General features: G+C 42.9%; 1 protein-coding gene and 1 long non-coding RNA gene across 12 annotated transcripts in view; both read right to left on the reverse strand.

Moving 5' to 3' along the window:
- LOC106573044 (membrane-associated guanylate kinase, WW and PDZ domain-containing protein 2) overlaps positions 1–26,424 on the reverse strand; it is a 314,920-nt gene that overhangs the window by 224,410 nt on the left and 64,086 nt on the right. For 3 of the 10 annotated variants that reach the window (XM_045696846.1, XM_045696845.1, XM_045696844.1), the window contains exons 3-4: positions 20,357–20,461; positions 13,544–13,639 (exon numbers count right to left, since the gene is read on the reverse strand). The exons of the other annotated variants lie outside the window; for them this stretch is intronic. In XM_045696846.1, coding sequence (XP_045552802.1) covers positions 13,544–13,628 — 85 coding nt within the window. In that variant the 5' untranslated portion in view covers positions 13,629–13,639; positions 20,357–20,461. The remainder of the gene's footprint in view (positions 1–13,543; positions 13,640–20,356; positions 20,462–26,424) is intronic. 10 annotated transcript variants of the gene reach the window in all.
- Positions 4,054–6,200, reverse strand: LOC106573045 (uncharacterized). Of its 2 annotated transcripts, XR_001321242.2 has the most exons (5): positions 5,758–6,200; positions 5,446–5,625; positions 5,267–5,340; positions 5,081–5,156; positions 4,054–4,964 (listed from the first exon to the last, which is right to left on the reverse strand). It is a non-coding gene; the product is annotated as an uncharacterized lncRNA (long non-coding RNA). The 2 variants fall into 2 exon arrangements; XR_001321241.2 differs by having other exon boundaries at positions 5,446–6,195.

Genomic DNA, 26,424 nt, shown 5'->3' on the forward strand with positions numbered 1-26,424 from the left:
GCCAAAATTCTACTAGCTTTCTCCCCTGCAGAATAGTATGTTACTCTTGTGCGATGCATTATACATTTTGCTTTAGATTGTAGTAAAGTGTTAAACTCATGTTTTAATGCTGTTAAATTCTTCCCCTTTTGCTCTGTACATTTTTGTTTCTGCTAATTTTCAACCAGAGCAATCTGTTTTTCCAGATCTACTACTTTTTTACTGCGAGTTGTTAAGATGTGAGGCAAAGAAGGTACAGTTTCCTCTCAGAAAACATTTAGTCACCTCCCAAAGTGACTCAGGGGATGTGGCTGTATCTGTATTAAACAATAAAAATTATTTCAACTTTGCTGAAAGTTTTGTCAAAAATGCAATATTCTGCAGCAATGTTGTGTTGAAGCGCCATTTTCTGTCACTTTTCTGATTGTAGCTGTCAAGTAAAATACTATACAGGACAGCTCCATGGTGAGAAATGACTATGGGGAGCATCTCGGTTGTCTGAATACACCTGTTTATATAGGGAGATACAAATATGTAGTGTATCCGTGAAAATGTATTATGTCTTGAAGAAAAGAAAGTGTAATCTTTGACAGTCAAATACCTTAGACGCCATGCGTCAAAAATATTAAGCTCTGCAGAAATTAGATGAGATCAACAGAAGCCTGATCAGTTTGAGAGTGCGATGAAAGATGAGACCTATCTAACTGAGAATTACATACTTGATTAAAATCTCCTCCCACAACAAGTTGGTATTCTTTAAGATCTAATAGTCTTTTTGAGATAGAACTAAGGAAATTAGAATTCGATATGTTTGGGCAATATATTGAGGCAAAACACATCTTAGTGTGATTTATAACCGTAGTTACAAATACGAAACGTCCTTCATTGTCATTATCAGAACCATCAACCTGAACGCATAGTCTTTTTTATCAAATAATATTAAAACACCTTTCATTTTGTTAGTGGCTGAGGAGTGAGCAACACATTTATAGTATCTGTTTTGGAATCTATTTATATCAGAATGTTTGAGGCGGGTTTCTTGTATTAGGGCGATATCAACCTTTTTGCATCTGATGTATTCTAAGCATTTGGTACGCTTGATAGCGGAATTCAAAGCATGGGAATTTAATGACATCACGATGAGCTCACGGTTCAACCAGGCAACAAAGAACTCGCTCTCATCCACGCGCATGAAAACACTACAGCCAAAATGGGAGCCACTTAGAAAAACTACAAATTCTAGCTCATTTTTCCAAAAACAAGCCTGAAACTCTTTCTAAAGACTGTTGACATCTAGTGGAAGCCCTAGGTGCTGCAATCTGGGAGGATTTCACTTCATAATAAACATGACAGCCCGAGGACAAACAGTGGTAGGCTGAATTTTTAGTTGTTGTTGGATGGTTTGTCCTCGGGGTTTTGCCTGCCAAATCAGTTATGTTATACTCACAGACATTATTTTAACAGTTTTAGAATGTTGAGTGTCTTCTATCCAAATCTACCAATTATATGCATATCCTAGCTTCTGGGCCTGAGTAACAGGCAGTTTACTTTGGGCACGCTTTTCATCCGGATGGCATAATACTTCCCCCTACCCCAGAGAGGTTATTGGTAACGTTTGGGATTCATTTTGTATGCATTTTGAAGGAGGGAAACCAGTGGATTATTGAATGAAGCGTGCCAGCTAAAATGAGTTTTTGGGGATATAAAGAAGGACTTTATCGAACAAAAGGACCATTTGTGATATAACTGCGACCTTTTGGAGTGCCAACAGAAGTAGATCTTCAAAGGTAAGGCATTTATTATATCGCTATTTCTGACTTTCGTGGCGCACCTGCCTGGTTGAAAAAGGTTTTTCATGATTTTGTATGCGGGGCGCTGTCCTCAGATAATCGCATGGTGTGCTTTCGCCGTAAAGCCTTTTTGAAATCTGACAGAGCAGCTGAATTAACAAGAAGTTAAGCTTTATTTTGATGTATTACACTTGTATTTTCATGAATGTTAAATATTTCTATTTCTGTAATTTGAATTTCGCGCTCTGCAATTTCACCGGATGTTGTCGAGGTGGGTCGTTAGTGGAACGCCTGCGCCAGAAAGGTTAATCCCCATAAACTTTACCCTACCCGAGGACTGCTTTACTGACGGCCAATTATTTTAGCCATCTAACATTTGCAGCCGGAACCAAAAATGTATCCAGCCAACCTAACCTACCCGGCCAGCCGACTCAGCTAGCGAGCCACATGCCAGCCAGCTGCATTTTAGCCATATAACCAGACTCCTAACAGCCAAGCTAACACATCCACCATGCCCTTCACCAAAATATCTAAATTATGTCGCTAAAGAACAAATAAATATGGGTGAAGTTAGCTAGTTAGCTTAGCATTAGTTGTGTCCATCTTACTAGTTAAGATGGGCTTTCATGCGATGGGGTATCCAAGGAAGGAGGGGGGCCATAGTTGTCTGTTTCTTCCGTCTGCAGTGGGAAGCATCTGGAGGAATGGGGGGCAATGACTTGACTCCTTATCTTGTAGTTGTCCTCAGCTGCAAGGCATGCCTCTGCTTCTTCCACAGTATGGAATTCTTGGAGTGTTCCATTTTTCCTTATTTTCAGGATGGCTGGGTATATCAGGAAAGGGTGAAGTCCTCTTTCTTTCATCTGTCGTTTAACGTGGTCGAAGGATTTCCTCTTCAGTGTGGTTTCGTTGCTGTAGTCTAGGTAGAATTCCAGATTGGATCTCCCATGTCTCGGTGGGTTCCCCGCAGGATATCCACTCGGTCCTCATATCTTAACAGACAGAAAATGAGGGTGCGGCTACGGTTATTATTGCCACTGTAGATTTGGTGTTACCGTTGAATTTAAATTTTCTTCACTTGTACAGCGGTTCCTTTAAGTAATTATAACGTCATAACGAGTCAAGCAAAAAATGTACGATTGAGAGGAATATGTTTGTTAACGAAGAGACAAACGATTGTGCATATGTTTTTGTCATAAAGTTAATTTACAAAATTGCTATTTAGCTAGTTTCTTTTCAGTCATATCCAATACAAGGTGTATCAAACTCCATTCTTTGAATGATGCTGTGTCTGCATGTATGTATTACAATTATACACCTCAACAGTGTTAACCACTCCTGCTCCTGGGACATCAATGATTACACATTGTAACTATGCAATAGACTAGAAACATGATTTAAGTAAAGGCTGATTTGTAATTCATATATACAGAATAAAAAACAGTACATCCTACCAGCATGCCCACAAGCGAGCCACTCTTCCACGTGGAAGAGAGCAGGAATGAGATGGGAGTAACCATCCAGGCTAGCAAAATAATGTTATGAAACAAGCAGGGAGCAGGTTTCGAACCCTCAACATTCTAGCCCGGCATGCTATCGACTGTGCACAAATGTATTAATTGGGGTTGGGGCCGATTGTGGCAAAAAACACTTTATCAATTGTAATCTTCAACATGTGGAAAAGGGAAAAAGTATTATTATTAGTTTTTCACAAGTGTAGCAGGATGGGCTATTAGCTGAACAATAGACTATTCAACCTTTACTAAAGAATTGTCTAATAGCCAAGCTAGGTGTGAACCCCCCCAACTTGAGCTAGGTGTGACCCCCCCCCCCAAAAAAAAAAAATAATAATTTGTACTATCTTTCCATATCTACCTACACACGGGTAATGTTCAGAAGAAAAAAAAAAAATATATATATATTCGTCATGGCTCCCGAGTGCTGCAGCGGTCTAAGGCACTGCATCTTGGTGTGAGAGGCTTTACTACAGTCCCTGGTTGAAATTCAGGCTGTATCAGATCCGACCGTGATTGGGAGTGCCATAGGGCTCCGCACAATTGGCCCAGCGTCATCTGAGTTTGGCCGGGGTAGGCCTTCATTGTAAATAAGAATTTGTTCTTACCTGACTTGCTTAGTTAAATAAAGGTTCAATTTAAAAAACAACTGCCGGCAACTGCAACGCAATCAATATGAGGTGAACAGTGACTGGTGCTGAAAATATAGCTAACTTGCTGTGCAAGTGTTGCACACCAACAGATGGAGAAAACCTACACCAGTCGAGCAATTCATTTCAACAATAATCTTCATTTTAATTTTACTTTACAAACAACAAGAGGGCTTAATTGGAGTCTATTTGCTTAATTGGAGTATATTTCTTAGGAGACCTATATAAAATAACTTAACTGGCTGAGGTAAGCTATGAGGCTTAACAGCCAAATAGAAGTAGGATGTTTTTTATTAGGCCTACTTACAATTGCAACCGGTCTCCCGTTCGCACGACACAGGAATTCTTTAGCTAAGTAGCCCAGTACTGTACTGCCAATGTCACGTTGTACAGCGCCATATTTTCCGTTCCATCCTTACAGAAACCCAGAAGGTTTTTTGTTTTCATGGAATAGAAACACCATAATATTAATCTAATTAATTAAGGAAGTACCAGTCAAAAGTTTGGACATGCCTACTCATTCCAGGATTTTTCTATATTTTTACTATTTTCTACATTGTAGAATAATAGTGAAGACATCACACATGAGCAGGTGTAGCCCATCATGCAAATGTTTCCTATTAGCAGGACAATAGACGTTTTATAACCCGGCTACTGTTGTGAAAATGCCTCAACTTGCAATGTATTCCATGCTTAAGTACTCTAAAGTGTTACCTTTCTAACTCAAAACAGCAGTACAGTATTTGTTCATCAACATCTTTATGCTTTTGTTAATAAAATAACGAGAAAAAAGACATTCAAATGCGGATGTTTATATTAACCACATTTTAGTCACACTTCCACCCAGCTCCACGACCACAGGTAAAACCTTGTTGAGATGATCAATGTATTTGTTACATTGTTGCATCGTCAATTTCTCTAGCCAAAACATCTTGATGGCCTTGACCAGTTCATCTTTGCCTGTCGGCTTGGCAGAGTTGTGTGTTTTCAGTTGATGCCAAACAAGTTCGATCGGGTTTAAATCAGGAGACCTACATGTAGAGATGAAAAAAATATTTTTAGATATACTGTAGGCCTACCGAAGGTGTTGTAGGTCTTTTATTTATTTTTATTTAACCTTTATTTTACTACATAAAGGTCTACTTACTCTGCTGGCGTCTTGACCCAGTTTATGGCCTTATTTGCAATGCAAACCCGGGCGGCAGTGTGTTTTGGGTCATTGTCTGCATTTGGAGAAGAAAAAAAGACATTTAGCCTAACACGTCAAAATTAGGTACAATAATAGAAATATACATGTAAATAGGCCAAAACATAAATATTGCTATAATCCTACCTTGAAAGAAACTGTGTACCCAGAAACACCTCTCTGACCGTCATGTTACTCTAAGAAATCTCGAGCCATGATATCTGAAAAAGGAGGCAAGAGTGAATTATTGTGGAACACATAACAGTCCGTGAGGTGTAGGCTACAATATTTTATGTACCTTTTGCTTTGTAAATAGCCAAACTTACCATCAAAAATCCAATATGGGCCTGGTGCTTGGCGAGAAATTGCCCCCCACACATGGAGTTTGAGCGGATGCTTGGGACTCGGCTTGCTTGATCTTCTTCCTTTTGTTCAAGGACCACGGTTGATTCGTCTGTGAAGATGACATTATTGAATGTCTCGCCAGCTTTGATCCATGCCTGGGCCTGCAGGACGCAAAGTTCTTTGTTTGTCAAACGAATCATTGGGTTGAAACTACAGAACAGTACAAAACAAGCGAACACACATGGTTAATGTTCTGATAATTAAAAAAAATATATAAATAAAAACATTTTTACCGAGCCTTTCCAAGTCCACGCAAGTTTCTTCAACTGTCTTCTGACTGTAATTAGAGCGATGTCGATGTTGTGCCGTGATGCCAGCAGATTACAGATTGCCTTTGCCGATCGCTCATCATCTTCATGAATATAAGCAAGTGATGTCTGCTAAATAATAAAGGTTTCTCCAGAAATAAATCATTCTAAATAACAAATTGGTTTTATTTACAAATTAGTGAGAATGTCTCACCCCATGTTCAAGAATTGCCTTTTTCCTAGCTTACTCTAGGTTAAATGAAAAGGAAAGCTCCAAAATATAGTTACTTTTTAAACAAAGCGATTATTATTATTATTTAATTAATTTAGAATGATATAAAAGCCCCTTAGATATTCTCAGATATTCTCACAGATCCTAATGGAAAATTCCCCTTAGATATTAATTTAGAGTCCTCCAATCCTCTAAATGTAATTATTGGCGGAGAGTCACATCATTGGAAAAAAAAAAGAAAATCGATATACTGTAGGCCTACCATAGGTGAAATGAGTCTCACTTGTGTTGAGTAATGTGCTGTTAAAAATGTAATGTGCTGTCTTATTTATTTAAAGAGCATATTGAAGTTAGAAGCAAAAGCCTACAACTATTTTAGCAACGTTTCGCGCTGCTCTGAGGCAAGCATGGGGACAGGTCTTGATAAATCAATTAGATTTTATTTTCACTTAATATCCGTTTGGGTATTGGTTAGACAAGAATTAGAAAATGAGGGTGCAGAAATGTTATGCTCTTAGTGTAACCGTTATTTAACTAGGCAAGTCAGTTAAGAACAAATTCTTATTTACAAGGACAGCCTACTCCTTCCTCCAGTTGTACAGCGCTATATTTTCCATTCCATCCTAACGGAAACCCTGAGGGTTTAGTTTTTGGTTTCTCTCTGAATAGAAACACTATAATATTAATCAAATTAAGCCAAATTTCTTAAAATCAATCCCATATACTATGTTATTCCAAAAAAGGTTTTAAATTCTCTGTTAATGCCAATACGGAAGACTATCAAATGCTTCTCAAAGATGCCCTCTGGTGGTCAAACTAGCAATAACTTGCATTAACAGAAGAATTGCTGACAAATAGATAACGTGCCACAGAATACTGCAGCAGCCCGCAAGGTGTGCCGCAGTATGACGCAACATTTAAAGGAGGAACCACTGTAGAAACGGTATCCATTTTGGCAGATTCTCCTGAAGAAAACCTTTTGGGTCAGAACCTTCTGCCGTTTCTTCCAGACCCACAAGACGTATGTTCACTCTCCTCTCTCTGTCGTAATGCAATGTAATTTTATCCCGCAGTTGCTTCACTGCATCTCGGCAGGTGGCTACGTCATCTGTACCTGCCCTGGCGCTAACCTGCATCTCATCACAGCTCCAGAGACTTGCATGTGACCGATTGGCTGGCAATGTCGTTTGAGAGTTTTAAGATAGACGTGTTGGAGGCTTCCACCCTATCCTTGAGTGATTTAATATCTCTCGAAAGCAGTTCCTCTAGGGATTCCTTAACTGCTCGTTTGACCATTTAAGTGTAAACTTAAATATTTTATTACCATAGCATTTTTGTATGTTCACTATAGTTATGTACTTGGAAATGTATCAAGAGACCAATTCGGCCACTTGTGTACATATGGGCAAACTCGTGAGGGACACCTGTGAGACTTGATACAAAATATTATGTCGAGCTCTCATTCTTGAACGTATCAGTCTGAAACTTTGCACATACACTGCCACCCTCTTGTGGACAACATCACAATTACACCCAGCTTCCTAGGTAAATGTATGGCCTTTCTTTTGCATTGCAAAGATGACGCAACAACAACAAAAAAATTGAAAACACATGTTTGTTTGCTTTGACTTTCACCAGATATAATATGTTATATTCTCCTACATTAATTTCACATTTCCACAAACTTCAAAGTATTTCCTTTCAAAAATAGTATCAAGAATATTCATGTTCTTGCTTCATGTCCTGAGCTAGATTTAGATTTGGGTATGTCATTTTAGGCGGAAATTGAGATGAAGTATCCGATCCTTAACCTCTATGGGCTAGGTGGGACGCTAGCGTGCCACCCGTGGTGCACTCCATCAACAGCAGGTGCATTTCAAGAGCGGCAAATTTGAATCCAAATAAATGTCAAAATTCAAATTTTTCAAAAATACAACTATTTTACACCATTTGAAAGATAAACATCTCCTTAATCTAACCACGTTTTACGATTTCAAAAAGGTTTTACGGCGAAAGCATAAATTTAGAGTATGTTAGGACAGTACATTTACAAGAGTTGTGTGTAATGTTTTGTCAAGTCAAAGACAGGGTCACCAAAACCATAAAACCAGCTAAAATGATGCACTAACCTTTTACAATCTCCATCAGATGACAGTCCTAGGACATTATGTTAGACAATGCATGCATTTTTAGTTCTATCAAGTTCATATTTATATCCAAAAACAGCGTTTTACTATGGCATTGATGTTGAGGAAATCGTTTCCCTCCAATAACCGGCAGTCAAGTCAGCGTCACAAATTAAATAATTAAAATTAGAAAACATTGGTAAAATATTATATTGTCATTTAAAGAATTATAGATTTACATCTCTTGAACGCAATCAACTTGCCAGATTTAAAAATAACCTTACTGGGAAATCACACTTTGCAATAATCTGAGCACTGCGCCCAGAAAAATACACGTTGCGATACAGACTAGACGTCATGTTGGGGAGATCTAAAATCGAAAATACTATGTAAATAATCCATTACCTTTGATTCTCTTCATCAGATGTCACTTCCAGGTATCACAGGTCCATAACGAATGTAGTTTTGTTCAAAAAAGCTCATCATTTATGTCCAAAAATCTCCGTCTTGTTAGCACATGATCTAAGCCAGCCGGACTTCTCGTCATGAACGAGGGGAAAAAATATATTTCCGTTCGTTCAAACATGTCAAACGTTGTATAGCATAAATCATTAGGGCCTTTTTTAACCAGAACATGAATAATATTCAAGGTGGACGAATGCATACTCTTTTATAACGTATTGGAACGAGGGTACCCAACATGAATTCGCGCCAGGTGTCTAATGGGACATCATCGTTCCATGGCTCTTGTTCGGTCAGATCTCCCTCCAGAAGACTCAAAACACTTTGTAAAGGCTGGTGACATCTAGTGGAAGCAATAGGAAGTGCCAAAATATTCCTAAGCCCCTGTGTTTTTCAATGGGATAGGTTTAAAGTCAATACAACACATCAGGTATCCACTTCCTGTCAGAAAATGTCTCAGGGTTTTGCCTGCCAAATGAGTTCTGTTATACTCACAGACACCATTCAAACAGTTTTAGAAACTTTAGAGTGTTTTCTATCCATATATAATAAGTATATGCATATTCTAGTTACTGGGTAGGATTAGTAACCAGATTAAATCGGGTACATTTTTTTTATCCAGACGTGCAAATGCTGCCCCCTAGCCCTAACAGGTTAAGAGGTCAGGTGTGCCTTGTTAACAGTTCATTTGTGAAATTAACTGTGCATATTTGTAATTTCCGGTCACAACTTGCGGACTTTACGTGCTACTGTGCGGTTTGTTGCTAATGTTACTTTGCGACCTGCCAACTTTACAGTTTTTACATTTTAATTACTGTTTTATATTTTAAAAATGTTCCCCTCACTCAACGTTTTTAAATTAAACTTTTTCACCCCGGATGCTTTATCTGGACATGGTTCTACATTACCTCCACCAGCCGAAGCTAGGTAGTAACACTAACATTATGCCTTCTAATTGCAGTCGCTGTACTCATAATATACAGGAGAACGATCGCCTTATGGTGATGATAGCCGTGCTGCAAGCCCAACTTCAGACGCAATCGTTAGGTAATTGTAATTTAAGTGTAGGAAAGGATGAAAGAGCGTCTGTGCCACCAATAAGTACAATAGTATAAATCCCCTCGCACAATTCCGGCAGCCGAACAGTTTTCTCATGGCTTCTGGAAGGAAATGCTGTAGGAATGCTCAACCGGTGTCGCTCATTCAGCCGACAGAAATTTTCAACCAGTTCTCCCCCTTAAGCAACGAGTCGGAGTCAGAGAACAAGCCTTCTCTGGTCTCTCTTCCGCCCGTTACGGGGTCTGAGACACCGAAGCCTCCCACCATTAGCTCTGACAAATTAAAAACCCTAGTCATTGGCAACTCCATTACCTGCAGTATTAGACTTAAAAAGACTCATCCAGCGATCATACAGTGTTTACAAGGAGACAGGGCTACCAACGTTAAGACTAATCTGAAGATGGTGCTGGCTAAGGCTAAATCTAGCGAGTGTACAGAGTATAGGGATATTGCTATCTACATCGGCACTAACGATGTTAGGATGGAACAGTCAGAGGTCACCAAGCGCCACATAGCTTCAGCGTGTAAATCAGCTAGAAAGATGTGTAGGCATTGAGAACTGTCTCTGGCCCCCTCCCAGTTAGGGGGAGTGATGAGCTCTACAGCAGAGTCTCACAACTCAATTGCTGGTTGAAAACTGTTTTCTGCCCCTCCCAAAAGATAGAATTTGTAGATAATTGGCCCTCTTTCTGGGACTCACCCACAAACAGGGCCAAGTCTGGCCTGCTGAGGAGTGACGGACTCCATCCTAGCTGGAGGGGTGCGCTCATCTTATCTATGAACATAGACAGGGCTCTAACTCCTCTAGCTCCACAATGAGATAGGGTGGTGTTCGCCTTAGCAATCTCACTGGAATAAAGACCTCCCCCATTCCTGTCATTTTTTTAAAGAGATTGTGATATCTCACATCTCAAAATAGGGCTACTTAAATGTTAGATCTCTCACTTCCAAGGCAGTTATAGTCAATGAACTAATCACTGATCATAATCTTGATGTGATTGGCCTGACTGAAACATGGCTTGTCCCTAATGAATTTACTGTGTTAAATGAGGCCTCTCCTCATTTAAGGAGATGCCTCATTTACAGCGTTCCTCACTGAGTTCCCTGAATTCCTATCAGACCTTGTAGTCATGGCAGACAATATTCACATTTTTGGTGACTTCAATATTCACATGGAAAAGTCCACAGACCCACTCCAAAAGGCTTTCGGAGCCATCATCGACTGGGTTTTGTCCAACATGTCTCTGGACCTACTCACTGCTACAGTCATACTCTGGACCTAGTTTTGTTCCGTGGAATAAATATTGTGGATCTTAATGTTCTTCCTCATAATCCTGGACTATCGGACCACCATTTTATTAAGTTTGCAATCACAAAAGATAATCTGCTCAGAGCCCAACCAAGGATCATCAAAAGCCGTGGTATAAATTCTCAGACAACCCAAAGATTCCTAGATGCCCTTTCAGACTGCCTCCACCTACCCAAGGACCTCAGAGTACAAAAATCGGAACTAAATTTAAACTTGCATAATACCCTAGATGCAGTAGGTCCCCTGAAAACAAAAAACATTTGTCATAAGAAACCAGCTCCCTGGTATGCAGAAAATACCCGAGCTCTGAAGCAAGCTTCCAGAAAATTGGAACGGAAATGGCGCCACACCAAAATGGAAGTCTTCCGACTAGCTTGGAAAGACAGTACCGTGCAGTATCGAAGAGCCCTCACTGCTGCTCGATCATCCTATTTTTCCAACTTAATTTAGGAGAATAAGAACAATCCAACATTTATTTTTGATACTGTCGCAAAGCTAACTAAAAGCAGTATTCCCCAAGAGAGGATGGCTTTCGCTTCAGCAGTGATAAATTCATTAACTTATTTGACGAAAAGATCATGATCAATAGAAAGAAAAATATGGACTCCTCTTTAAATCTGTATATTCCTCCAAAGCTCAGTTGTCCTGCACAACACAACACTGCCAGGACCTAGGATCAAGGGAGACACTCAAATGTTTTAATATTGTATCTCTTGACACATTGATGAAAATAATCATGGCTTCTAAACCTTCAAGCTGCATACTGGACCCTATTCCAACTAAACTGCTGAAAGAGCTGCTTCCTGTGCTTGGCCCTCCTATGTTGAACATAATAAATGGCTCCCTATCCACCGGATGTGTACCAAACTCACTAAAAGTGACAGTAATAAAGCCTCTCTTGAAAAAAAAAAAACGGACCCAGAAAATATAAAAAAACTATCAGCCTATATCGAATCTCCCAATACTCTCAAAAAACAAATTAAAAGCTGTTGCGCAGCAACTCACTGCCTTCCTGAAGACAAACAATGTATACGAAACGCTTCAGTCTGGTTGTAGATCCCATCATAGCACTGAGACCGCACTCGTGAAGGTGGTAAATTACCATTTAATGGCGTCAGACCAAGGCTCTGCATCTGTCCTCCTAGATCTTAGTGCTGCTTTTGATACAGTCGTTCATCCTTTAAAAGTTGCAGCGTACAGCAGCACAGCTGTATGGTGCTGCAGAATTCTATGGCACGTTATTTAAGTGTCAGCCATTGTAAACATTAAAGCTAGTTAGTGCTAGTTTGACCACCAGAGGTCATCTTTGAGAAGCATTTGATAGCCTTCAATGGTGGCTGTACAAGAGAATTTAAAACCTTTTTTTGTAAGAACATAGTATATGGGACTGACTAAGAAATGTTGTTTAATTAATTTGATTAAAATTATGGTGTTTCTATTCCAAGTAAAACCCTATGGGTTTCCGTTAGGATGGAATGGAAAATATGGCACTGAACAACGTGACAGTTGGGAGTAGGCTACAGTACTGAGCTATTTAGCTAAAGAATCCCTGTGTCGTGCTGGCATGCGGGAGACCGGGGTTCAATTCCCCAACGGGGAGGAAGGAGTAGGCTGTCCTTGTAAATAAGAATTTGTTCTTAACTGACTTGCCTAGTTAAATAAAGGTTACACTAAGAGCATAACATTTCTACACCCTAATTGTAGTCTAAACAATACCCAAACGGAGATTCAGTGAAAATGCTTGTCTCAGAGCAGCGTGAAAGGGTGCTAAAATAGTTGTAGGTTATTGCTTCAAATCATATTGCTTCTAACTTCAATATCCTCATTAAATAAATAAGACCTACACCACTTTTAACAGCACATTACACAACACTAGTGAGACTCATGTCGCCTACAGTAGGCCAACAGCATATCGAAAAATATTTTAGTTCAATGACGTGACTGACAATAATTACAAATGGGTCTTCCGTGGCGGCCAGCATGGGTATCAAACCTGCATCTGTAGCAACACATGTTGCACTGCAATGCAGTGTCTTAGACCCCTGCGCCAATCAGGAGTTATTTTATAATACTGTACATGGTGTCCAGGTCAGGATAACCAAAACATTTCTTTATTAAAGAATATCAGAAAGAATGTTGGTACTTATTTATTTTGATCCAAAGCCATGAATGAGTGAGTCACTCAGCTTTATGTAGGTGCCGGACTATACGACTGTGCCATCAACTTGAGAATATATAACAATATTTTGAAGGTTATTTTGTTATCAAAAAAACAAGGTAAAACATTTATTTCTGTTTTTAGAGGGAGAAACGCTGGGCCAATTGTGCACCGCACTATGGGACTCCCAATCACGGTCAGATGTATTAATCATATTATTAATTATTGTTATTAATAATAACACTTTTTGTTGTATTATTTGTTTTTATTTTCTGGTGGATTAAACTGAAATTGCAACCAATCAATCGCCCGGAGCATCCATCGATTACAATGGCCTATAATAGAAACGGTATATCAATTAAGAAATAAAGTGACTCCAACACACAAATGCTGCATACACATTTTAAGAATCTTGCAAAACTAACCGCTTTCTTGGCAACCATGCATTTCTTCGGTGTGGCCCGTTGTCCAGCCCTTTGTCCACTGATCTCCACGGATGGTTGTCGGCATGGTTGTATGCTCTGCAAAACATATTCACGTTTTAGTACAGAATAATTTTTTTACATTTTATTTTTATTTAACCTTTATTTAGTTAGCGATTTTATTACACAGTACGCCTACACATTGATAGGCTATATATATTTTTTTGGGGGAAAATGCACTGAAACCAAAATACTTTTAGTTTTGGTGATCCTCTCAGCTTCGGCTCATTTTCAAGTCGTGGTTACAGTCCTAACTCTGGAACGGGTAGCACCATTGAAAGAAGCTGGCTTGATGAAAACAATGTCTATTTTGTCTGTTCTCTTTGGTCTCAATGTCATTTTTAGATAAGCAGCTGTGTTACCAGGGTGGAGTTTTGTGCGGTGTGAGGAGAACTGGAAAGTTGTGATTTTCACACCTACAGTAGCCGGGCTATAAAGAGTCCATTGTCCTGCTAATCGGGCTACAAGTATTTGAAAACCTGTTTTCAAAATGCCACCAGCTGTCCATCAGTAATGTAAATAAAAACACAGCATCTTGTTTACATTCTTTATTGTAACCACAATGTCACAAATAATTTGTATCTACCTTTCCAATTACTTTTAGTGTTAGAAATTTACAAATGTGTGCTTTTCAATAGATTTTTAGTTAAATCCAGTTCGGATTTAATTATAACTTTTGTGTGACGCCTTTAGTGAGAGGTCTAATGCTTTAATATTTAATAATATCTGCCCTCCAAATTCTTATCTAAGGGGAATTGTTCACACGTGTAGACTGGCACTAAGAACAGCAGGAACGTTTCCCTAGTCAGCGCCATTATTAGTGCAATGCCCCTTAAAGTGTTGCTCTGTGCTACCTCCTCCCTTCCCCATGGGCTAGGTCCGTCTTCTGTGAACGGCTCTGCGGCCCATCCCGTGCCCCCTGCTCTCGTACCTTGAACCTCGCTCACCCACCTTTATTTCAGTGGATACAGCTGGAGAACAAGATGCAGGCCTCCTTATTGTCCCTAGAATTTCTAAGCAAACAGCTGGAGGCAGGGCTTTCTCCTTTGGAGCTAAATTGTTATGGAATGGTCTGCCTATCTGTGCAAGAGACGCAGACTCGGTCTCGACCTTTAAGTCTTTAGTGAAGACTCATCTCTTCAGTAGGTCCTATGATTGAGTGCAGTCTGGCCCAGGGGTGTGAAGGTGAACGGAAAGGCACTGGAGCGACGAACCGCCCTTGATATCTCCCCACTGGGATTCTCTGCCTCTAACCCTATTACGGGGGCTGAGTCACTGGCTTACTGGTGCTTTTCCATGCCGTCCTTAGGAGGGGTGCGTCACTTGAGTCACTGACATGAACTTCCTGTCCGGGTTGGCGCCCCCCTCGGGTTCGTGCCATGGGGGAGATCTTGGTGGGCTATTCTCGGCCTTGTCTCAGGGTAGTAAGTTGGTGGTTTGAAGATATCCCTCTAGTGGTGTGGGGGCTGTGCTTTGGCAAAGTGGGTGGGGTTACATCCTTCCTGGTTGGCCCTGTCCGAGGGTATCATCGGACAGGGCCATAATGTCTCCCGACCCCTCCTGCTTAGCCTCCAGTATTTATGCTGCAATAGTTTGTGTGTCGGGAGGCTAGGGTCAGTCTGTTATATCTGGAGTATTTCTCCTGTCTTATCCAGTGTCCTGTGTGAATTGAAGTATGCTCCCTCTAATTCTCTCTATCTCTCTCTGAGGACCTGAGCCCTAGGACCATGCCTTAGGACTACCTGGCCTGATGACTCCTTGCTGTCCCCAGTCAGCCTGGTCATGCTGCTGCTCCAGTTTCAACTGTTCTGCCTGCGGCTATGGAAACCTGAACTGTTCACCAGATGTGCTACCTTGTCCCGGACTTCCGGTTTTCGGCTTTCTCTCTCTCTCCTGCACCTGCTTTCTCTGACTCTGAATGATCGGCTATGAAAAGCCAACTGTAATTTAATCCTGAGGTGCTGACCTGTTGCACCCTCTACAACCACTGTGATTATTATTATTTGACCCTGCTGGTCATCTATGAACGTTTGAACATCTTGACCATGTACTGTTATAATTTCCACCCCGGCACAGTCAGAAGACAGTGTCACCAGAAACGGGACATCAAAAACGGTAACATCTTATGTTTCACTGAATCGTGGCTGAATAACAACATGGATAACATTCAGCTGGCGGGATATACGCTGCACCGGCTAGATAGAACAGCACACTCCAGTCAGACGAGGGGGGGGGTCTGTGTATATTTGTAAACAACAGCAGGTGCACGAAATCTAAGGAAGTCTCTAGATTTTGCTCACCTGAAGTAGAGTATATCATGATAAGCTGTAGACCACACTATTTGCCAGGAGAGTTTTCATCTATATTTTTCGTGGCTGTTTATTTACCACCACAGACGGATGCTGGCACTAAGACTGCACTCAGTCAGCTGTATAAGGAATTAAGCAAACAGGAAAATGCCCACCCAGAGGCAGCACTCCTAGTGGCCAGGGATTTTAATGCAGGAAAACTGAAATCAGTCTCACCTAATTTCTATCAGCATGTTAAATGTGCAATCAGAGGGGAAAAAAAAACTCTAGACCACCTTTACACCACACACAGAGACGCATACAAAGCTCTCCCTCGCCCCCCATTTGGAAAATCTGACCATAATTCCATCCTCCTAATTCCTGTTCCCTACTGAGGATCTGGGGACCCATGCCAAATCTTTCCAGTCTCCTGAGGGGGAAAAGGTGTTGTCATGCCCTCTTCACGATTGTCTTGGTGTGTTTGGACCGTCATAGTTTGTTGGTGATGTGGACACCAAGGAACTTGAAACTCTCGACCCGCTCCACAACAGCCCTGTCAATGTTAATGGGGGTCTGTTCGGCCTGCCTTTTCATGTAGTCCACGATCAGCTCCTTTGTCTTGCTCACATTGAGGGAGAGGTTGTTGTCCTATAGGCTGTCGGTAATCAGGCCTACCACTGTTGTGTTGTGAGCAAACTTAAAGATGGCGTTGGAGTTGTGTTTGCCCATGCAGTCGTGGGTGAACAGAGAGTACAAGAGGGGACTAAGCACGCATACCTGAGGCGCCCCAGTGTTGAGGATCAGAGTGGCAGACTTGTTGTTACCTACCCTTACCACCTGGGGGGCGGCCCGTCAGGAAGTCCAGGATCCGGCTGCAGAGGGAGGTGTTTAGTCCCATGGTCCTTAGCTTAGTGATGAGCTTTGTGGGCACTATGGTGTTGAACACTGAGCTGTAGTCAATGAACAGCATTCTCACATAGGTGTTCCTTTTGTCCAGGTGGGAAAGGGCAGTGTGGAGTGTGACTGACATTGCGTCATCTGTGGATCTGTTGGGGCGGCATGCGAATTGGAGTGTGTCTAGGATGATGCTGTTTATGTGAGCCATGATCAGCCTTTCAAAGCACTTCATGGCTACTGACGTGAGTGCTACAGGGCGGTAATCACTTAGGCAGGTTACCTTCACTTCCTCGGGCAAAGGGACGATGGTGGTTTGCTTGAAACATGTAGGTATTACAGACTCAGTCAGGGAGAGGTTGAAAATGTCAGTGAAGACACTTGCCAAATTGGTCAGAGCATGCTTTGAGTTCAGTTATTGATGAAGCTGATGACTAAGGTGGTATACTCCTCAATGCCATTTGATGAATCCCGGAACATATTCCAGGCTGTGCTAGCAAAATAGTCCTGTAGCGTAGCATCCGCGTCATCTGACCACTTCCATATTGAGCGAGTCACTGGTACTTCCTGCTTTAGTTTTTGCTTGTAAGCAGGAATCAGGAGAATAGAATTATGGTCAGATTGGCCAAATGGAGGGCGAGGGAGAGCTTTGTATGCGTCTCTGTGTGTGGAGTAAAGGTGGCCTAGAGTTGTTTTTCCTCTGGTTGCACATGTGACATGCTGGTAGAAATGAGGTAAAACGGATTGAAACTGAGAATTTTCTTGTTTGCTTATGGCCTTATGCAGCTGGTTGAGTGCCGTCTTAGTGCCAGCATCGGCATGTGGTGGTAAATAGACGGCTACGAATGATATAGATGAGAACCTTTTTGGTAGATCGTGTGGTCTACAGCTTATCATAAGGTGCTCTACCTCATGCGAGCAATATCTCGAGACTTCTTTAATATTAGACATCGCGCACCAGATGTTATTTACAAAAAGACAAACACCCTCGCCCCTCGTCTTACCAGACGTAGCTTCTCAGTCCTGCCGATGCATGGAAAATACTGCCAGCCCTATATTATCCGCGTAGTCGTTCAGCCACGACTCAGTGAAACATAAGGTATTACAGTTTTGTATGTCCCGTTGGCAAGAAACTCTTGATCGTATATCATCTAATTTGTTTTCCAATGATTGCACGTTGTCCAATAGAACAGACGTTAGTGGAAGTCTACTCACTCGTCTACACAAATTATGGGGATTTGGGCCCGTTCCCGAGAAAGCAGTAAATCCTTCACATCGGACTCGTTACAGAAAAAATCTTTGTGCAGTTCGAGGTGAGTAATCGCTGTTCTGATGTTCAGAAGTTATTTTCGGTCATAAGAGATGGTAGCAGCAACATTATGTACAAAATTTGTAAAAAAACTAGTTAGAAACAAAAAAACGAACAAAATAGCACAGTTGTTTAGGAGCCCATAAAAATGGCAGCCATCCCCTCCAGCGCCATTCTCTCTGAGGTAGTGAGTGCTTTGGAGCAGGTTCCCATCTCTACAGAGGAATGCTAGAGCTCTGTCAGAGTAACCTCGGGTTCTTGGTCACCTCCCTGACCAAGGCCCTTCTTCCCCGATTGCTCAGTTTGGCTGGGTGGCCAGCTCTAGGAAAAGTCTTGGTGTTCCAAATGTCTTCCTTTTAAGAATGATGGAGGCAAGTGTGTTCTTGGAGACCTTCAATCATGCAGAATTGTTTTGGTACCCTTGCCCAGATCTGTGCCTCGACACAATCCTGTCTCGGAGCTCTTCGGACAATTCCTTCAACCTCATTGCTTGGTTTTTGCTCTGACATGCACTGTCAACTATGGGACCTTATATAGACAGGCCTGATCACTGACAACGTCAAGACAGCATATAGGGAGGAGGTCAGAGACCTGGCCGTGTGGTGCCAGGATAGCAACCTCTCCCTCAATGTGATCAAGACAAAGGAGATGATTGTGGACTATAGGAAAAGGAGGACCGAGCACGCCTCCATTCTCATCGACGGGGCTGTAGTGGAGCAGGTTGAGAGCTTCAAGTTCCTTGGTGTCCACATCACCAACAAACTATCATGGTCCAAACATATCAAGATAGTCGTGAAGAGGGCACGACAAAGCCTATTCCCCCTCAGGAGACTGAAAAGATTTGGCATGGGTCCTCAGATCCTCAAAACGTTCTACAGCTGCACCATCAAGAGCATCCTGACTGGTTGCGTCACCGCCTGGTAGGGCAACCGCCTGGTAGTGCATACGGCCCAGTACATCACTGATGCCAAGCTTCCTGCCATCCAGGACCTCTATATCGGGCATTGTCAGAGGAAGGCCCTAAAAATGGTCAAAGACTCCAGCCAACCTAGTCATAGACTGCTCCCTCTGCTGTCGCGCGGCAAGCGGTACCGGAGCGCCAAGTCTAAGTCCAAAAGGCTTCTTAACAGCTTCTACCCCCAAGCCATAATACTCCTGAACAGCTAATCAAATGGCTACCCAGACTATTTGCATTGTCCCCCCCCCCCCCCTCTTTAACGCTGCTGCTACTCTCTGGTTATTATTTATGCATAGTCACTTTCACGCTACCTACATGTACATATTACCTCAACTAACCTGTGCCCCCACACATTGACTCTGTACTGTTATTTTACTGCTTCTATTTCTTACTTCATTTTTTACCTAACGCTTATTTTTCTTAAAACTGCATTGTTGGTTAAGGGCTTGTAAGTAAGGATTTCGGCGCATGTGACAAATACAATTTGATTGATTTGTGTGCATTTCCAAATTATGTCCAATCAATTGAATTTACCACAAGTGGACTCAAATCCAGTTGTAGAAACATCTCAAGGCTGATCAATGGAAACAGGATGCACCCGAGCTCATTTTTGAGTCTCATAGCAAAGAGTCTGAAATACTTACGTAAATAAGGTTTTTCTGTTTTATTTTTAATACATTTGCAAAAAAATCTAAAAATCTATTTTCACTTTGTCGTTATTGGGTATTGGGTGTAGATCGCAAAGGATAATTTTATTTACATTTTAGAATAAGGCTGTAACGTAACAAAATGTGGAAAAAGTCAAGGGGTCTGAATACTTTCCAAAGGCAATGTATATTCTTTTCATGGTTCTTCTGTTAAAAACATTTTATTTTGGCCCTATCCACATAGGTCAATTTCCACGAGTGTAAGGGCTTAACCCCCGACAAAATAGAATACCAGTTAGGCAACTTTATAAAACACGTAGTCAACGTTATACTATATAACATAAACAAAGACACAGATACTTGATCAGGTAGGCCGCCATTGTAGATACTATGATGGGCAGGCCGTCATTGTAAATAAGAATTTGTTCTTAATTGACTTGCCTAGTTAAATAAAGGTTAAATAAATCAGGGGAGTGATCGCTGGTTTTCTATCCCTGCAAGACATTACCCAATAACCTGAACGAAATCCAACCTTGCAGATAAAATAAAATAAATCTAGAGAAAGTACATTTCCCCCACAAAATGTGTGGTAATACATGTGAAATGTTGAAGGGATGGATGGAGAGACAAAGACACAGAGAGAGCGAGAGAGATACTTACATATGAGACAAAGAGGTTGCGCTTCTTCCTCATGGGTTGCTACCTCATCGGAGGAGCTGTCATAATCATCATTTCCTTCCTCCTCACTCCCTGAGATGTAGACACCTGTAAAACCAAAATATAAGCTACACAGGCACAACTCCGTATGACTGACTGTCTGTATAGTCTGACATCCCATCCTCATTAACCACCTGAATCACGACAGACTTTCCAAGGCTTTTGATCAAATATATTACACCAACAGGTAGTCTTTCTTGCAGTTAGTACATGTGCTTCTAAGTTGAAACCCTTAAAAGCACACAAAGAAGTCTAGGATGACATGTTATAGTATTTCAAGGATACTGTTTTAATGATTAAAAGAGTTTGAGAATCTAATGTTTTTGGACAACCAACCAATAAATAATAAATAATATTGAAACAATCATTCATTTAATAATATAAACAAAATAAGAAGAGATTGCAATATCCATCATTACAGCAAACTGTGGCAAACCTAACTAAACAGAGTATTGGTGAGTGAGTGAGTGAGTGAGTGAGTGAGTGAGTGAGTGAGTGAGTGAGTGAGTGAGTGAGTGAGTGAGTGAGTGAGTGAGTGAGTGAGTGAGTGAGTGAGTGAGTGAGTGAGTGAGTCAAGTCAGGCCCACCTTTTGATCATGAGACTGACTTTTATCCTTTTCAGTCACTTCCACATTTCAGATCCTTGTTTACGTCTTTCAAGTTTGCGATAACTTCACCTTTAGCAGCCAGCTGTGCCCTCAGTTTGTTTTTTTCGGACATTATAGTAGGTGAAAATATTATTGGCTTCTGCATCAAAGTATAAAAACATTCCACTCAGCAACATTTTATTGGAGTGCACATTATAGCGCTATCTCACTCTGATTTTGGAGGCAGCCTTGGCTCTCATTTCCGAATTGAATAATGTAGATTGAGTGTTGTCTCAATCCTGACACTGAAAGACAATATTTTGCCCAAATGTCATGAGATCATATTACATGATGAGTTAACATGACTGTTAGGTTCATGTTTTAAATAGCCCTATAATTCTGTAATAACGGTGCTCTCTCTCTGGAGAACGCGCAGTAAGTTTGAGTTACTGTTGGACTGTTAACTAATGTTAACTCCAAAGATAAGACAACTTGGATAAGCTTTACCAACAGTACATACTGTAGTGGCCATTACACTCGGGCCCGGCCCAACAGTAACTAAAACTTACTGCGCTGGTGCATTAAAACCAGACGGAGAGCACGGTAATTAAAGAAGAATAGGGCTATTGAAAACCTGAACTAAACAATGATTACATAACATAATGATGTAGTATATTAGAGATTTGGTATAGTTTTTGCTTTTGCACCGAAAAACAAGGAGGAATCGAATCTGAAGGCACGCAGAATTTAGCACAACACAGCACAGAATATGTCACGACACCTACAGAAGGTGGCGCCCCTTCTCGCCCGGGCGGCGCTCGGCGGTCGTCGTCGCCGGCCTACTAGCTGCCACTGATTTATGTTTCACGTTCTGTTAGTTAGGCCTAGGTTAGTTACGCACCTGTTTTGTATTAGTTGTTAGTGGGGAGGGGTATTTAGGCTAGCTAGTTAGATTTGTGGTTTGTGCGGGATTGTTTGTTGTCAGGGTTGTATGTTGTTTATGGGGATCTGTGTTTTTCCCTCTTGGGATTACAAAGTATTGTATTTGGGCTTCGTCCCTGGTTATCGTTCGTAAGAGGGTGGTGCCTTTTATTTAGCACACCCTGCACTCTGTTCTTTTCATTTTTTCCGTGAGAATATTTATTAAAAGTTTATTCCCGGAATCATCTGTCTCCTGCGCCTGACTCCACCTCTCCTGATTCCTCAGGCCACCCATTGTGACAGAATCCCGCACCCGCTATGGAGTCAGCAGGAGCTTCAGCGCCAGCCCCGTCTATGGAAGAACGGATTGACCAACACTCCACCCTCCTCCACTGTCTGGGTACTGCCATGGACCAGGTGCTGGCGCGCCTAGAGAGATGGGACCGAAGCGCTTCCAGCCCCACTAACCAGCCGGTTCAACAGCCAGTATCCCAACCAGCATCTACAGCACCCAGTGCCAGCGGGGTTAAACTCTCCCCTCCCAGGGAGTACGATGGCATGGCCGCTGGGTGTAAGGGGTTCCTACTCCAGCTGGAGTTATACCTAGCGACCGTCAGTCCTCCTCCCTCGGAGGAGGAGAGTGTCAGCGTCCTCGTCTCGTGTTTCACGGGTAGAGCCCTGGTATGGGCCAACGCCGTCTGGGACAGTCCGGACTCAGCCAGGGACAACTACCCAGAGTTCACCCGTCGCTTCCGGGCAGTGTTCGATCATCCCCCGGAGGAGAGAGCGGCGGGGGAGCGGCTGTTCCACCTGAGACAGGAGACGAGGAGCGCGCAGGACTTTGCTCTTGAGTTCCGGACCCTGGCTGCTGGAGCGGGGTGGAATGAGAGGGCCCTTATAGATCACTACAGGTGTAGTTTGAGGGAGGACGTCCACCGGGAGTTAGCATGTAGGGACACTACAGTCTCCCTGGACCAGCTGATTGACCTGTCGATCCGTTTGGACAATCTGCTGGCCGCCCGCGGGCGTCCGAACCGGGCCCTGCTCGTTCCACCTCCTAGCCCTCCTGCTCCCACGCCTATGGAGATAGGGGGGGCTGCCGCCAGGAAGGCCGGAGGGGGAGCCCTCTCCTGTACCGCCTGTGCTGGAGGAGCTCACCCAGGAGTCTAGATGGCAGGCAGAGCACTTCTTTGACACCTCAGGTGAGTCAGCACCAGCCTCACCCAGACCCCCCTGTCAGTCACATGTTTGCATTAGTGTCCTTTCCCGCTTTTTCCCCTCACTCCCGGCTTAAGGTGCTAGTCGATTCAGGCGCGGCCGGGAGTTTTATGGACCGTGGGGTCGCCACTAAGTTAGGGATTCCCTTGGTTCAGCTGGGCCAACCCTTCCCCGTGCACGCCTTAGACAGTCGACCACTAGGGTCCGGTCTGGTCAGGGAGGTTACCGTGTCTCTGGTAATGGTAATGCAGGGGGGTCATGAGGAGAGTATCAGTCTCTTCCTCATTGATTCCCCGGCGTTTCCGGTGGTACTAGGGATCCCCTGGCTAGCCACTCACAACCCTAACATTTCGTGGAGACAGAGGGCTCTTAAGGGGTGGTCAAGGTAGTGCATGGGCAGATGCATAGGGGTTTCCGTCGGTGCGACTACAGTGGAGAGTCCAGACCAAGTCTCTACCGTGCACATTCCCTCAGAGTGTGCCGATTTGGCTATCGCCTTCAGTAAAACGAACCAATTACCACCTCATCGACAAGGAGACTGTGCGATAGACCTCCAGGTAGGCGCTGCACTTCCCCGTAGTCACGTGTATCCCTTGTCTCAGGAGGAGACAGTGGCTATGGAGACATACGTCACAGAATCCTTGAGGCAGGGATTCATTCGGCCATCTAACTCACCCGTCTCCCCGAGGAAGAAGGAGGGGGGTCTGCGCCCGTGCATTGACTATAGAGGTCTAAATGCCATCACAGTGGGTTACAGTTACCCGCTACCTCTTATCGCGTCGGCGATAGAGTCATTTCACGGGGCTCGCTTCTTCACGAAGTTAGATCTCAGGAGTGCATACAATCTGGTGCGTATCCGAGGGGGGGACGAGTGGAAAACTGCATTTAGTACCACATCTGGCCATTATGAGTACCTCGTCATGCCATATGGGTTAACCTCTCTAGGGCAGGCGGGACGAATTCGTCCCACCTACGTAACAGCCAGTTGAATCCTGTGGCGCGATTTTCAAATACCTTAAAAATCCTATTACTTCAATTTATCAAACATATGACTATTTTACAGCTATTTAAAGACAAGACTCTCGTTAATCTAACCACACTGCCCGATTTCAAAAAGGCTTTACAACGAAAGCAAAACATTAGATTATGTCAGCAGAGTACCAAGCCAGAAATAATCAGACACCCATTTTTCAAGCTAGCATATAATGTCACAAAAACCCAGAAGACAGCTAAATGCAGCACTAACCTTTGATGATCTTCATCAGATGACACACCTAGGACATTATGTTATACAATACATGCATGTTTTGTTCAATCAAGTTCATATTTATATCAAAAAACAGCTTTTTACATTAGCATGTGACGTTCAGAACTAGCATACCCCCCGCAAACTTCCGGGGAATTTACTAACAATTTACTAAATTACTCACAATAAACGTTCACAAAAAGCATAACAATTATTTTAAGAATTATAGATACAGAACTCCTCTATGCACTCGATATGTCCGATTTTAAAATAGCTTTTTGGTGAAAGCACATTTTGCAATATTCTAAGTACATTGCCCAGCCATCACGGGCTAGCTATTTAGACACCCAAAATCAGATTTACTATTATAAAAGTTTGATTACCTTTTGTTGTCTTCGTCAGAATGCACTCCCAGGACTGCTACTTCAATAACAAATGTTGGTTTGGTCCAAAATAATCCATCGTTATATCCGAATAGCGGCGTTTTGTTTGTGCGTCCCAGACACTATCCGAAATGGTAAATCAGGGTCGCGCGCATGGCGCAATTCGTGACCAAAAAATTCTAAATATTCCAATACCGTACCTCGAAGCCTGTCAACCGCTGTTTAAAATCAATTTTTATGCAATTTATCTCGTAAAAAAGCGATAATATTCCGACTGGGAATCTCCTTTTCGGCAAACAGAGGAAAAAACACAAAGACGGGGGCGACCAGTGCACGCGCCTAATGCCCATTGTCCCTTGATCGGCCACTTGAGAAAGGTGATAATGTGTTTCAGCCTGGGGCTGGGATGACGACATTCAGCTTTTTCCCGGGCTTTGAGAGCCTATTGGAGCCATGGGAAGTGTCACGTTACCGCAGAGATCCTTTGTAATTGAATGAGATGTCAAAGAAAGACAATAAATGGTCAGACAGGCCACTTCCTGTAAAGGAATCTCTCAGGTTTTGACCTGCCATTTGAGTTCTGTTATACTCACAGACACCATTCAAACAGTTTTAGAAACTTTGGAGTGTTTTCTATCCAAAGCCAATAATTATATGCATATTCTAGTTACTGGGCAGGAGTAGTAACCAGATTAAATCGGGTATGTTTTTTATCCAGTCGTGTCAATACTGCCCCCTAGCCCTAACAGGTTAAAGAATGCTCCCGCCGTCTTTCAATCCTTTGTGAACGAGGTTCTCCGGGACCTGCTCGGTCAGGGTGTGGTGGTGTACATCGATGATATTCTGATCTACTCCGCTACACGCGCCGAGCATGTGTCTCTGGTGCGTAAAGTGCTAGAACGACTGGTGGAGCATGACCTATACGTCAAGGCGGAGAAATGTGAGTTCTCCAAACCAGCCGTCTCTTTCCTGGGATATCGCATTTCCACGTCCGGGGTGGAGATGGAATGTGACTGCATTTCGGCCGTGCGTAATTGGCCGACTCCCACCATGGTGAGGGAGGTGCAGCGATTCTTGGGGTTTGCCAACTACTATCGGAGGTTTATCCGGGGCTTTGGGCAGGTGGCGGCTCCCATTACCTCACTGATGAAGGGGGGCCCGGTGCGGCTGCGGTGGTCGGCGGAGGCGGACAGGGCCTTTAGTCGGCTGAAGGCTCTGTTCACCGATGCACTGGTGCTGGCGCATCCGGGTCCCTCTTTGCCATTCATAGTAGAGGTGGACGTGTCCGAGGCTGGGGTGGGAGCTGTGTTATCACAACGCTCGGGCGCGCCACCGAAGCTTCGCCCCTGCGCTTTCTTCTCTAAGAAGTTGAGTCTGGCGGAGTGTAACTATGACATGGGGGACAGGGAATTGCTGGCTGTGGTAAAAGCCCTGAAGGTGTGGAGACATTGGCTTGAGGGGGCGCGTCACCCTTTTCTCATCTGGACCGACCACCGTAACCTGGAGTACATCCGGGCGGCGAGGAGACTGAACCCTCGTCAAGCCAGGTGGGCGATGTTCTTTATGAGATTTCAGTTCACAATCTCGTACATCCCAGGTTCCCGGAACTCTAAGGCCGACGCACTCTCTCGTCTCCATGACCCTGAGGAACGGTCC

Source organism: Salmo salar, chromosome ssa16, assembly GCF_905237065.1.
Source record: "Salmo salar chromosome ssa16, Ssal_v3.1, whole genome shotgun sequence".
NCBI classification, from domain to species: domain Eukaryota; kingdom Metazoa; phylum Chordata; class Actinopteri; order Salmoniformes; family Salmonidae; genus Salmo; species Salmo salar.